The sequence below is a fragment of the Siphateles boraxobius genome, unplaced genomic scaffold (genome assembly GCF_051911475.1).
Source record: "Siphateles boraxobius isolate OS27281-9 unplaced genomic scaffold, OSU_SipBor_1 83, whole genome shotgun sequence".
Lineage (NCBI taxonomy): Eukaryota > Metazoa > Chordata > Actinopteri > Cypriniformes > Leuciscidae > Siphateles > Siphateles boraxobius.
In genome coordinates this window covers 36,366-48,868 of record NW_027509212.1, presented here as the reverse complement: position 1 = coordinate 48,868, position 12,503 = coordinate 36,366, and the positions used below count along the sequence as shown (strand labels likewise).

General features: G+C 41.8%; 1 protein-coding gene across 1 annotated transcript; it reads right to left on the bottom strand.

The window, feature by feature from the left end:
- Nucleotides 1-1,319: 1,319 nt before the first annotated feature.
- LOC143730874 (pregnancy zone protein-like) lies at nt 1,320-12,168 on the bottom strand. The gene is made up of 34 exons (XM_077221451.1): nt 11,977-12,168; nt 10,479-10,662; nt 10,255-10,411; nt 10,088-10,140; nt 9,933-9,953; nt 9,663-9,828; nt 9,494-9,578; nt 9,316-9,430; nt 9,119-9,239; nt 8,925-9,034; nt 8,690-8,863; nt 8,379-8,603; nt 8,090-8,302; nt 7,862-8,011; nt 5,461-5,610; nt 5,300-5,375; nt 4,963-5,101; nt 4,640-4,865; nt 4,430-4,553; nt 4,234-4,355; nt 4,104-4,155; nt 3,930-4,013; nt 3,668-3,844; nt 3,459-3,534; nt 3,220-3,376; nt 3,065-3,139; nt 2,826-2,988; nt 2,564-2,748; nt 2,274-2,495; nt 2,061-2,182; nt 1,863-1,944; nt 1,699-1,782; nt 1,496-1,601; nt 1,320-1,419 (listed from the first exon to the last, which is right to left on the bottom strand). The coding sequence occupies exons 1-34, from the start codon at nt 12,054-12,056 to the stop codon at nt 1,379-1,381; spliced, it is 4,317 nt and encodes a 1,438-aa protein (XP_077077566.1). The 5' UTR covers nt 12,057-12,168; the 3' UTR covers nt 1,320-1,378.
- Nucleotides 12,169-12,503: the final 335 nt, after the last annotated feature.

Sequence of the window (12,503 nt, the reverse complement as noted above, 5' to 3'; positions counted from 1 at the left end):
TCAAGTACGCAAGTGATTCAGGGACGAGCGGTCTGAAGAAGCACACTTGCAAGGCAAATTCGAGAAAAAAATCAGCCAAGCATCGCTTCGTTCATCAAGCGAAAATTGCCGTATATGGGAGCGGTACAGGAGCGGGAGTCAGTTTAAACAGGAGCGGGATGGGAGTGGGAGTCAATTTACCAGGAGCGGGATGGGATGGGATTATTTTTTAAACTTTGGTCTGGGAGTGGGACGGGACAAGATTTCTTTCTATGGGAGTGGGACGGGACAGGAGTGAAAATCCACTCCCGTGTCATCCTCTAGTGCTCAGCCTGGAACCAGGACCTTGCATTGTGTGAAGTACCACTGGTACTTTAATTTATCCAAGAGCTACTGGTGATGACAGAATATTCTTATAAATATAAAGTCAAGTCATTTAACCAGTCCTGGAAGTCTAGCATTACAACAATCTGTAAATGTTAGAATGTCAAGCAAACATTTCCATTTCACTGATAAACTTCACATTGATCAAGCACTGCTGCATGCACAATAATTCTGACTAACATACATTTTGAATGGAAAATTAATATAACATTTTGCATAACACCAGAAATAACTTCTAAAAATAATCATTTGGATGTTAAGTTGCAGGGAACTTGTAGCTCATTTTGTACAAATTTTAGACCAAAGTAATTTAGGTGAGGAATTTTATAAAGAAAAGTTATTAGTTTTAGGTATAGGACCCATGCTACTTAATAAAGATGAGTTATACTTTGAGAATTCTTTTTGGGAGAAAGCAAGAATTCCCAGTTTTAAATTAGAAACTAAATTTAACTAAACTAGGATAACATGAAGACCAAATATTCTATAAAATAAGTGTGTTAATTCACATAAAACTGCTTCACTGAGAGGCTCATTGAATAACTCAACTATACATTCCAGTATTGTTTGTTTATTGCGCTTTTTTTTTAAATAGTAAAACTGGCTTCACTGGTATTATTCTAATTGAACACCTACATTTAAAATTAGCTTCTAGCCATGGTTGTAAAAGTATATATATCTTTATCTGCAAGCTGTGCTTGATGAATGGATGATTGCAAGCAAAATAGTTTTAAATGGGCAAAAGGAAGGTTAAAATTCAATAAAAAAAAGTGGTTTTGCAGATTAGTTTTTGGAAAAGGTCAAGTTCAAGCTCAAACAAGTTAATAACCGCCACTGCCTGAATTAACTACATTTCAGTCATGTTACAAGGATTAAGTCAAAGGATGAATACAAACACATGAACACTGCAACTTCCTGCTTCAAATAAATGTCAGATAAAAACAGGCGACAAAAAGGACTGATTGTATAAAAGCAGTTTTATTCTAGTGAAGTGTCCTACAGCCAGTACTGAATCAAATCATGGACAGGGACATGTGTAGGTAGTCTCAAACGAATCACCTGAAAGGGAACAGAAAATAAACTGGATCTTTTTAACAGTGAATTCAGCCAGAGCATGATTAGGACGAAAGCATACTTGTTTGATAGTAGTCATAAACGTTGATGACCGCTGGCTTGAGATTTTTCACTGCAAGAACCTGTTTCAGCTGCAGAGTGTAACTCATGGGAACGCCTTTGGGAACCTGCGAGAAAGGAAAGAAAAAAGGATGAACAGCAGCACATACACAGCACTCAAGATGGCAGTTAGTGAATATATACACCCAGTGTACACAGTCTCACCTCTTTCAGATACACTAAGACATGATCATCTTCAGCATCAACCCGCTCCACTAGCGGGGCAAACGATTGGGGTGAAGAACCAAGCTGAGGATAAGACACTAGTTTACAGACAATTACATCTGAAGGAGCTTAAAGCCTCTTGGGACTTTCTAAACCATACGAACCAGTGACGTATCTGCCGTGAAGCCCGACAGGAGCTTAATGTCCACTAGAACCATGTTAGTGCTTGCTTTTACACCATTGTATCTGAATGAGGTGATGGAAAAATAAAGCGATATTGTCAAAAGGATCAAGACCGCTTCCTTTTGGAAGAGTCATATACATGAGCTTGTTTCAGGACACAAATTCAAAGCTGCTCTTACTTCACCGTGAAACCCAACATAAGATTGGCTCCAAGCAGTTGACAGTCTCCGGTCACCTGCGCTTCGACGCTCAGCGTTTTGGCAGTTTTAACAGGTGTTGGGATGTTGTAGAAACAAGCAACCTACAGTATGAGCGCAGAGCAAACAAAGTACAGTAACATTTGGATGTCCATAACAGAAACAGAAAGGGGGGGGGGGGATGAAACTACAGACCTGCACAGACACACAAGAGGATCCTGATGCTTTAACACTATATTTGCCAGGAACGTTCTTCAGCGGCTTCTCCTGATACAGCAACCTGTTGTCCCGATCCACGTTGAAGCTATAAGAGTCTCCTCCTACTACTGAGGACTGTACGGTAACGGTGCTGGAGCTGTCCAAGCTGAACACTTGAGCAGCGTACACCGACAGGGCATGAAGAGCCACCACAGTGTCCTAAAAACAAGCACCAGATTAAAAACTCGTCATAAATGATTGCGCTCATGTTTGGTAGTCAGAGGCACCTGGGTGGAGGAAAAGCCCCCATAGGGATTCTGCTGGGCCACTAGCCAGTTGACAATGCGGTTAGCATACACCAGATTAGCTGACGTGAGAGGCTGGACAGAGAGTACCGCTAGCAGAACGTAAGAGCTGATCTCCACTGCCAGAGTATCACCAGATGTTGTCTGAGACCAATGGACCTTAGAGCCTTAGGATGAGATGGAGGGGAGAAGGTTGATGACAAAGACCCTGATGAACCAACATCAAGAGGCTGTTAAATCTCACCATCAGAAATGGCAAGGTTGTTCAAGCAAGTTAAAAGCTGCGATCGAGTGGTGGTCTCTCCAGCCAGACTGAAGGTGTAGGCCAGCAGAGCCGTGGCATAAGTGTTTCCCAGGTTCCCAACAAAAGGCCTCAAGCATGACAGAGCATTGGTAATTATGGGATCCTGAAAAAAAAAATGCATTATATATATGAAAGTCATCTGCAAGGAGCTCATAGAACTACTGGAGATGTAATTTTACCGTGGTGGGGACGCCTAGTTCGAGCAGTGATGCCACAATGTAGCCAGTCATGGTCACGCCGTCACCAACTCCACCCTAAAACACCACCACATTTCATTTAGAAGAACGGTCTCATGCCAAGTCTATTGAGTAGAGCAAAGAAATATGGAATGCACCTTCATGTCGTTGTGGTGCAGAGTTCCCTGCTGCATGAAACAGCCGTCTGAACCTTGCTTGCTGATCAACCAATCCTTTGCACTCTGCAGGACTTGTGGATCAATGAAGGTAAATTGCCTCGCTAGCCCAAAGGACCTCAGGACAAAGGCAGTCAACCTGGCCATGGAGAAGATGTCAAACTGAACTTAACCACTGGTGCCACAACAGATTATACGCAGTAGAACAGTGTGAAACTCACCATGTATTCGATTCGTCATTACCAAATGTGCTGTATGAACCATCGTTGTGTCTGTAGTTCAGTTGTCTTTGGTATCCTGATAAGGCCAAAAGCCAATGCAAAATGGTCAGGGAGTTAGACAGTCTGGCACACTCCAAGGGGAAGAGAAGGACTAAACCTCCTTGGAATTTAGTTTCCTACAGATTTAAAGTGAATTTAGTCATCCATACCTTTTTGAAGGTATCCTGTGGCGGTCTCTCGGATGGCTGCAGTGAGTTGCCCCGTGACTTCCAGGTACAGCAGGATGTAAATAATGGGAGCAAGAACAATCATATTCTGTTCTCCACAGCCATACGGCATCTGTAGTAACCTATCCAGATTCTTCAGTGCACGACCCATTATGTCCCCTACAAGAGGTCAAGCATAAAACACATCAGAAACAAAGATATTCTGCTAATCACCTGTCAGTTTCTACACAAAGAAATGCTTTACCAAGGACTGAAACGGAGCATCTGGCTGACCCTTGAACCACATTTTTTGGAAATGTCAGCGTCACGTCTTCAGAAAGACTTTTTCCTGTAGACAAAAAAAAAAAAATACTGAGCGCTAGGCAAAAGTTTGGCTGTGCAGGGAGAATGTATTGGGGAATCATTGAGTGCAACAAACCCTTTGGACACAGCAACCAACTCTGGGTGTTTGTCCTTTCAACTCCTTCAGGCTATAAAAAAAAAATAAAAAAATTAGTAAAGCAGCATGAGCTCCATGTTCAAACGCCAGAAGGCTGGTTTACATTTACCAGGACAAGAAGACTGCGAGTGACTACGTCAATGCGTCCTCTCGTCGGCACGGTCACAACCTCAGTGCCACATCGAGTCCGGGATGCTTCGGCTGAAGCACTGACAGTCACATTGACGGCTCCTGCAGTGACAGACAGGAAGTGAGCCACGCCTAATATACACTTCTAATTTAGAGAGAGGCAGTCCAAAACTGACCGAGAACAGAAGCTGAGAGAACCCATTTGAAGGTCTTTCTCCCATTGGCACAAAGACAGGATGAATATGGATCAGTATATGGTTTAAGAGTGAAGGCCGTGGACGAAGCTGGTGTTACTTTAACCTGCCAATGAAACAGAGCACATGGAGGAAAGACACATGACCTTCTATGCACATCGATTTTATACAGGAAAAGAAACCATGGTTTACCATGATGCACTTGGACAGATAGCTGAAGACTGTGGCCTTCAGCTCAAAAGACTCCCCACGGACAATGGAGTACGGCAGAGAGAGCTCCAGGAAGAAGGGCTGGAAGACCGTCAGCAGAGCAGGACGAGCCAGACCAAAACCTTTTGAGGACAGGCAGAACGCCTCCGTCTCCCATGTGGTGATGGTGTCAGGAACAGTAAGGGGAATTTGTGTGGATCCAGTGTCTCTGAAGGACAACAGAAGAGAGAAATAAGGGGAACAGGAGAAGTAAAAATGGTGGGAAACTGGTTTTAGAAGGAATAAAAACAAGATGCTTCACTAACCCCACTTGAGCAAGCTGCCAGAACCATGTTTCTGGAAAGTAAGTCCTGACGGTCATTTCTAAAGAGGAAGTGTCGCCTCCAGCACTTTGTGCTTCAGGAGGAGCACCAGGAGCCATTTCAAGAGGACCATTCAAATTCACTGAAAGAGGAAAAGCAACTTTACACCCATTTACTCAGAACAGTATTAGTGTCTGCGGAATAAACAGGGTTCATATCTGCCCCTCGTTGCAATTATAGAAATATTAACACCAAACAATATGTCCATCCACAAAGAAAGGGCAAGTTCATGTCATGCAGAATTGTTTATGGAAAGAACTGCCCATCTGCATAGACCTACTTTCTGGGAAACTGGGATACAGTGGGCATGGAGGGGCTTGTACAGCAAGATTTGTTGCGATCTTCATTCCCAGGCTCTGTCATAGTAACAAGTTCGAAACAAGATAGATTTAAATTTGATGACTATTATTCAGTGACTATATATCATGAATGGTTTTCTACCTGGAAGGTTGTGTAGGCTTGATTTGTAGGACCAGCGTAGGCAGGATCTAGATGAAAAGCTAGACTAGGTCGAAAACCTAGACACTCTGGTTCATCCTGAACGCTGTATGGGTAACCAGACAGTGATCGCACCGGGAGCAAGTCAAACACCTAGGACCATAAAACAGTTTTGGCATGTCGCTGGTTTACGGGAATCAAATACATGAATTTTTGGCATGTTATGGACACATAATAGGCAGGGGTGTAAAGATACCCTCATGTCACGATTCAATACACATCACAAAACTGGACTCATGATACAATATTGTGATACTCCAAGACAGGTTAACAAAAAAAAAGTTGATTAAAATGCTAAATTTGGTATTACATTGGGTTTCCAGCTCCAAGTCTATTCATTTACACACAAAGCACAGGACAGAGACGACAGAATAAACAATCATGATTCTGAAGCTGAAAATGCTTGCATTGACTAGATAGTTAAAATAATGTAGGCCACTTTTGATAACATGAGACATGTGGCTTTGTCAGGACCATTGCATTATAATCAACATTATATAGTAGTTTAATTAGTACTGACACTAAACTCTGAAAACTTCAGTTCTCTTACTATTTTTATTTTGGGGTAAACTACACAGTTGCATTTTTGTATTGCGATATATTGTTACACCCCTAATAGGTGTTAAAATGACACTAAAATTGCTATAATTAACATAGGTTTGTCCAATTGGTCCATGAGCATTACTCAAATTCGAAAGCTGAACGTCAGTCAAGACTATGTAGCGTATCTGGGCTGTGTCAGGATGACTCATTCACTTTATACATGTAAAAATGCTTCTAACCTCTCTGACTCTGGTCCATAACTCCGGCCTGGCACCACAGAGTCTGGGCCCTAATTGCCCCACTGACACTTTGTGGCATACGAGAGAAAAAAAAACCAGCCATAAACTCGAACGCCCGAGCCTCAGAGAGATCAGCATCTCTTGACACCTCCTTTCTGCGGAGAAAGGAATGCCAGGTGGCCGCAAGAAAGCTCCTTCTACGATGCACACACACGAACCTTTCATTAATTTCCTCATAAGACTTTACCAAGATATATTCGATATGTTTTTATGCTTGACTGCTTGCCCACGTCATATTGAGATAACCATGATTTTATAATATTAAATGAACTAGAAGTGCTTGTAATTATGCATTTAGATATATCTTTGTATTCCCATTATGCGTGTATGCCTTATTTGATACCGCTGTGATCCCCTCGACCGAACTGAGGTGGTCACGTACAGGAGAATACAGTAAAATTTATTATTCTATGTGCAACAGCTTTCTGCTTAGGACATGCATCTTTTAACACCCATCGTAAATTATGCAAATGAGATCCGTTGACAAGACAAAGAAAAGTTTTCCCGCTCACAGAACTCCAAGTCGATTGGCCAGCTCACCCCTGAGGGCGGAAACTCCAAACTCTCTTTAAAGTTGACCAGCTTCTTCATAGGACTCTTCAAGTATACTCTTCCGCTCTTCTTCCCTTTGTGATCCTCTTCAACGAACTCTCCAAGCCTTCTCGTTTCTTTTGTTTGTTTCTTCAAGTTTTTTATTTTCCATTTTTCGGATTCTCCTTTGTTCATTTCCACCGACAAGTGAAATGAACTTAGCCTCAATCATGTTGTAACTTTACCTGCAACACGGACCACATCTCTTGGAACGCACACTTCTGATCGGACTCCGAGAGAACGCGCATGACCTCAGGACACACAGGCACGCTTTCAATACAACAAGAGCTGTATTTGTAAGCATCTTATTTCTATTCAGATTTATATGCGCCTACGATTGTTTAGCCCTGCTTAAGGTGTTTTGATTCTTGTTGTCTGTCAAAGGTTTGGTCCAGGTATTTTGCCATTCTGTAACCCCTCCTTCTCCCTCTTTCTATCACTCTGACTTTCATTGTATATACATTTTATTCCGTGTAATCTTAGTCACCGATATACGTAGTATTTTCTTTATTAAAACCATATATACTCATTTATTGATTCTGGTTGTGCTCATATTGAAGTCCCTTTAATGTATGATCGAAAGCTACACGCTTTACAATTGCTGATACTTTTAAAGAGTATTTTATTTTATAGAATGAGAGAGCTGTTTTTCATGGCCAAGAAGAACAGGCTCTAGAAAGTCTATAAAAGGATAGCCTTTTGCGATTTGATAAAAGATCATATGGTCAGTTTGCTGGATGGATAATTGATTTGAATTGTCCATACAGACACGTTGGCGAAATGTTCCCGTTAAGGATAATAAACTGTAGTAGATTCACGGATCATATTCTGACCAGTTTGTTAAAATTCCCCTTATTTGAGCTAAGAATCGCTACAACCAATACAAATTTAGATCAAATGCACATGGATACCATTTTAGCACTCATACGTCTTCCTGGCTCCATGATCCGGATGCTCTGATCTACAGCACTGATGCCACACAGAGATCCTGCTTGAGCAGAGACGGTCAGAACGTTTACCTCAGCAGGAACGGCCGTAGCAGGAGAGAACTGTAGAGACACCTGGAACAAGGACCAACACGCTTTAGGACAAGTCACAATTACCCTCTTGAAGCCAAAAGATGCTAGTGCACATCATACCTGGTTTTGGAAACCCATTTCCGTGTCAAACGACGCACTACCAACAACAACATTCTCACTGGGCAGAACGCAGTAGGCCAGAATCTGCACTGCTGGAGCCATATCCACACTGACAGACAGCTGGAACGACACAGAGCCGCTTGTGACGGTATTAGAAGCCCTCGCTCTGACCGTCTGAAATCCATGGAGGACGATCAATCCTCTGGACAAGACCTGACAAGACAAACGGGTGCATAAAACAGGCAAGAGCAATGTTTCTAAAATAAAAATCCCTCTGATGTTCACTCACTATATAGATAATGTCAGTGCTGTAGTCTCCAGCCTCTCCAACAAAAGAATACTTCACGGTCACTGGATACGCAGCATCAAATTTGAGCGGCTGCTCGAGCTTCACTATAGTCAGTTCACTAGATGGGTTGCTGGAAGAATCTGGTTGGAGAAGCTGAACAACCCTTGTATCTGTAGTGAAGTATGGAGATTTGGAGCTATGAACAGCCGCTGGAGTCGCACTTGCCTGGGGAACAACAAATGGAATGGGTTTCTTGCGAGTGTGAGAATATATAGTCTATATTTCACAAAATAGAAAAGAGCAAATCGTACCACCAGATTCAGAGCGGCTTTAGGAAGACTAGCAGTACAAAGGGAGAACGAGGCCAGTCCGTTCTGGTTTGTGGTCAGATTCTGCAGCAGTTTGTTGGGCCAGCTGTTACCATCCAGGAGATAAACCGCTTTGTTCGCGATTGGAGTCCCATCAAAGACACGAGACACTGATATCTGTTGGGAATCAAGGTTAGGAAAGGGAACCAATGGGAAGGATGGATGAACTTTTACTTGCCTTTCCTTTAATTGTTGATCCAGGTTTAAAATAACCCGGTAGGTCCACAAACGTGACCTTGCCAACTTCAAACGAAATGGACACAGTTACAGATTTTGACATCAATACATCTGGGAAAAAAGAAACAAACACTGAATAAACAAGTTAACTTCCTCCATACACATACCATTGGTTCAGATCAGCCAACAGCTCACCTGTTCCCTCCTCAGTGACCATCACATTTACAAGAAAAGTGTCTTGCATATAATTTTCAAATTCGTTTTTAAAAAACACTGATGTATCGACAGTAAGGGAGACACAGCCTGTGGCATTCATCTGGTAGAAGAACAAAGAGTCAAATTTAGTAGAGTACAAGCAGAAGAAATAATCCACTGAAAGGCAGGAGTCACACCTTTGCGGTTTGATTCAGGCACCAACGGGTCAACTCAGGAACCACAACATATGGAAGTGGATCACGGCACACTTCCACCAAGGCTTGGCCAGGTACAGGTTGGCCATATGTGTATCTGGGAAACATCACAAGATCAAGAACTGACCAACCACAAGACAAGAAAATAAGTGTCACTCACTTGGCACAAGCCTCAACTTTCAGTCCCACATCTGCAATGCTGTACTTCTGTGGTTGGTTTACGGTCACGTCAAACCTGGGCAAAACTAAACCAGAAACGAATGCTTTAAATGAAAGACCTCAGATCTGTCGTTGTACATTATATACACGCAGAGTTCAAAACAACTCACCGTATTTTTTCACCTCAAAAACGTGGGAGATAATTTGGTCGCCAATAAAAGCCTTTAGTGTGTACATCCCAATCTGAGCCTCTGGGTTTAACTTGTGAGAAAGCTGCAATATCCACCCCGTTGAGGAAATGTTTGTCCACTGACCAATCCGGTTATTATTATTGTCCTATTAAAACAATCAACAGCTCAGAGAAATACTGCGAACACAGCAACTGCAAAATAAAATAGCATTGGCTCCATTCAAAGACTTGCACCGGAGCAAATTCTCACCTCCACCACCACCAGATTGTACTGAAAGACACAAAGACAGGAATGTTAAGCATTTAAAAAGAACAAAACACTGATGCAGCAGTCACTGAAGAAAAGGATATTGTAAAACATTACATGTAAAAATAACCTGCAATTTGTTCATGGTCAGGCCTTACCATCTGATCAAGAGGCAAAAACTTGCCATCCATGGTGACGACTCTGAAATTCACTGCAAAGAGAAAACGCTCACATTAATTGCAAAATGCACTTGAAGACAATCAGACTTGTAGCTTAATGGTCTTCTACACCTCGAATACTCAACCAAGGTTAATTCACAGCTCACCCGTTTGTCCTGGATTGTAGATTGGTTTGTCTGTTTGGATGAAGGTCAAAGGCAGGTAACGTCTGAACATGACTTTCCTCTCTTCAGTCGCTCTGAAGACCTTCCCTTGAACTTCTACCTTCAGCGTCTGCACAGATTCTCCATCTACTCGAGGAGCCTGTAGAGAAACCCAGTTAAGAAAACCAGACGACAAAAACCAAAACAACTTGCATCTAATGACAGACCTGGAAACAAAAGCAGCGGTGAAATGGCTTTGAAGAAACCTGCTGCACAAGTTGAGTCATCCCATTTTCACCATCAAGCAGAGAAACTGTCATTGTCACACTCTCTTGGGGTTTCAGAAGACTTGCACACAATTTGGCATTAGATCCAGTTTCAATCACTGAAGGGAACGTCACCATGAATAACCTGGGTAAACATCATGAAGTTTAGGTTCAGGGTCACAATGGAATCAGGTCAGAACATTTACATGTTGGTTGAACATCCACAGAAATTAGCTAAATTAAACCACAGGTTTGCAAGGTCTGTGCATCAAAAATAGCCCAGAGGCGACTAGAATGAATAATTCTAGAAAAAATAGACTAGAGGCGTACAATCAAAACAATCATTATTTGAAGTGACGTTTTCATACATGAACACTCCTCTCTGGCTCAGCAGCGCCAACACAGATTTGAATATTCTGTTTGATTGTCAAAGGTTTAATAAACAAATCTTTGTCATTTAGGAATAAGGGCCATGTGGGTGTTTGAATCAAGATCACAATCTCTGAACGATTAATCGTGCAGCTCTAGATTGTATGTTGGAGCTTCGAAATTAAGGCGACATCATGAAAATCTGACTATTTCTGTATTTAAATTCTATAATAAGGTCCCTGGTGCCTCTACCAACCCAGAAAATATGAAAAGTGACAACCCAGTAACTGTTTTGGTAAGCCTTTCTCTGCAAGCATGTCAAAAAATAAGCCCATCAGATATCACTCCCCTTCTGATGTAGAAAATGGATCTTATAATACCGGCCCTTAATCTGCACGTTTCCACCATTTGGTTTGCAAGCAACAACAGTGTAACCAGGCAAAAGTTGAAGCAAAGCATGTGTCGTTGGCTGCACAGAGGAGCACTGAACACTATTTGACAAAAAAAAAAAAAGTCTTAAAAAGACCTCAGGGAACTGTCACCTTGTGTAAGTTAAACATGATAGTACAGTTCTTTCCGATAGTACATTTCTGCACACACCCAAATTTGACAAGCTGTAATAAATGATCTGGGGGCTACTTTGAGATGAAGTCCCATAGATACATTCTGGGGACACCATAGATTTATATTACATCTTGTGAAAAGGGACATAATGTCCACTTTAAGTACGTGGTGTTGGTTGTCTGGGTGAAACAAACCTTTTACTGCAGGGGGAAACACCCACAGAATTGACAACAATGGTCAGCCATGGTTAAAATAAAAAAAACTCCAGCTATCTATAAACAATGACTTACGTATGAACATAATGTATGAATTACAAAAGTAACAATGAAGTGTATATAAAACCAAGTGTTAATGAAGTCAATGAAGACCATTCACCATTTGACCACTAGATGGCCACAAAATACAACCTGATCAATTAACTTTTAACATGGTTAAAGCTTTAAAGGTTTTAATTTTGCCATCTTTAAAACTATATCAGCATAAACATTAGACTGCTTCTGTTCACTTCAAAGCCACTGGTACTTACGGTCTTTTGTGTCCATCAACAGCAAAGAGAAAAAGGGCTAAAATGAGCCCTTTCCAAACACAAAACTCCCTCACAGCCATGAAGAGCAATCATCCAAGACTAGACAGAAATCAAGATCTCTTTCAAAAACCCTGCAGCACTTCTGTTAAGATTCACGCTGTTCAGCTGCTCTACAGCTTAACTCCAGATCAACTGCACTGATGCCAGCGTTATTTATACGCTCTTAATAATTCAGAACAGGTTGATTTAGCTCTCACCGGCAATCTGGACGTCTTTAGGGCGGAGCCCCGGTAATTAATCACAGGGTTGCCAACTCTGAAACACAGAGGCTGCGTTCGGAATCGCATACTTCTCTACTATATAGTAGGGGAAAAAGAGTAGGCGAGCGAAAAGTATGTTCGAATCATAAAAGAGTAGGCGAGAACTACCTGGGTGACGTACTAATTATCGCGAGATTCGGACGATAGTGCGTTCGAATATGCCTACTATCCTACTATATAGTAGGCGAAAACAGTACGGGAAAGAAG

Coding starts and splice junctions, on each gene's coding strand:
- LOC143730874 (XM_077221451.1), bottom strand. CDS start 12,056: ATGGCTGTGAGGGAGTTTTGTGTTTGGAAAGGGCTCATTTTAGCCCTT. Junction 3,140..3,219: donor TGCACCACAACGACATGAAG/GTGCATTCCATA, acceptor GTGGTGTTTTAG/GGTGGAGTTGGTGACGGCGT. Junction 1,945..2,060: donor ATGTTGGGTTTCACGGTGAA/GTAAGAGCAGCT, acceptor CACCTCATTCAG/ATACAATGGTGTAAAAGCAA.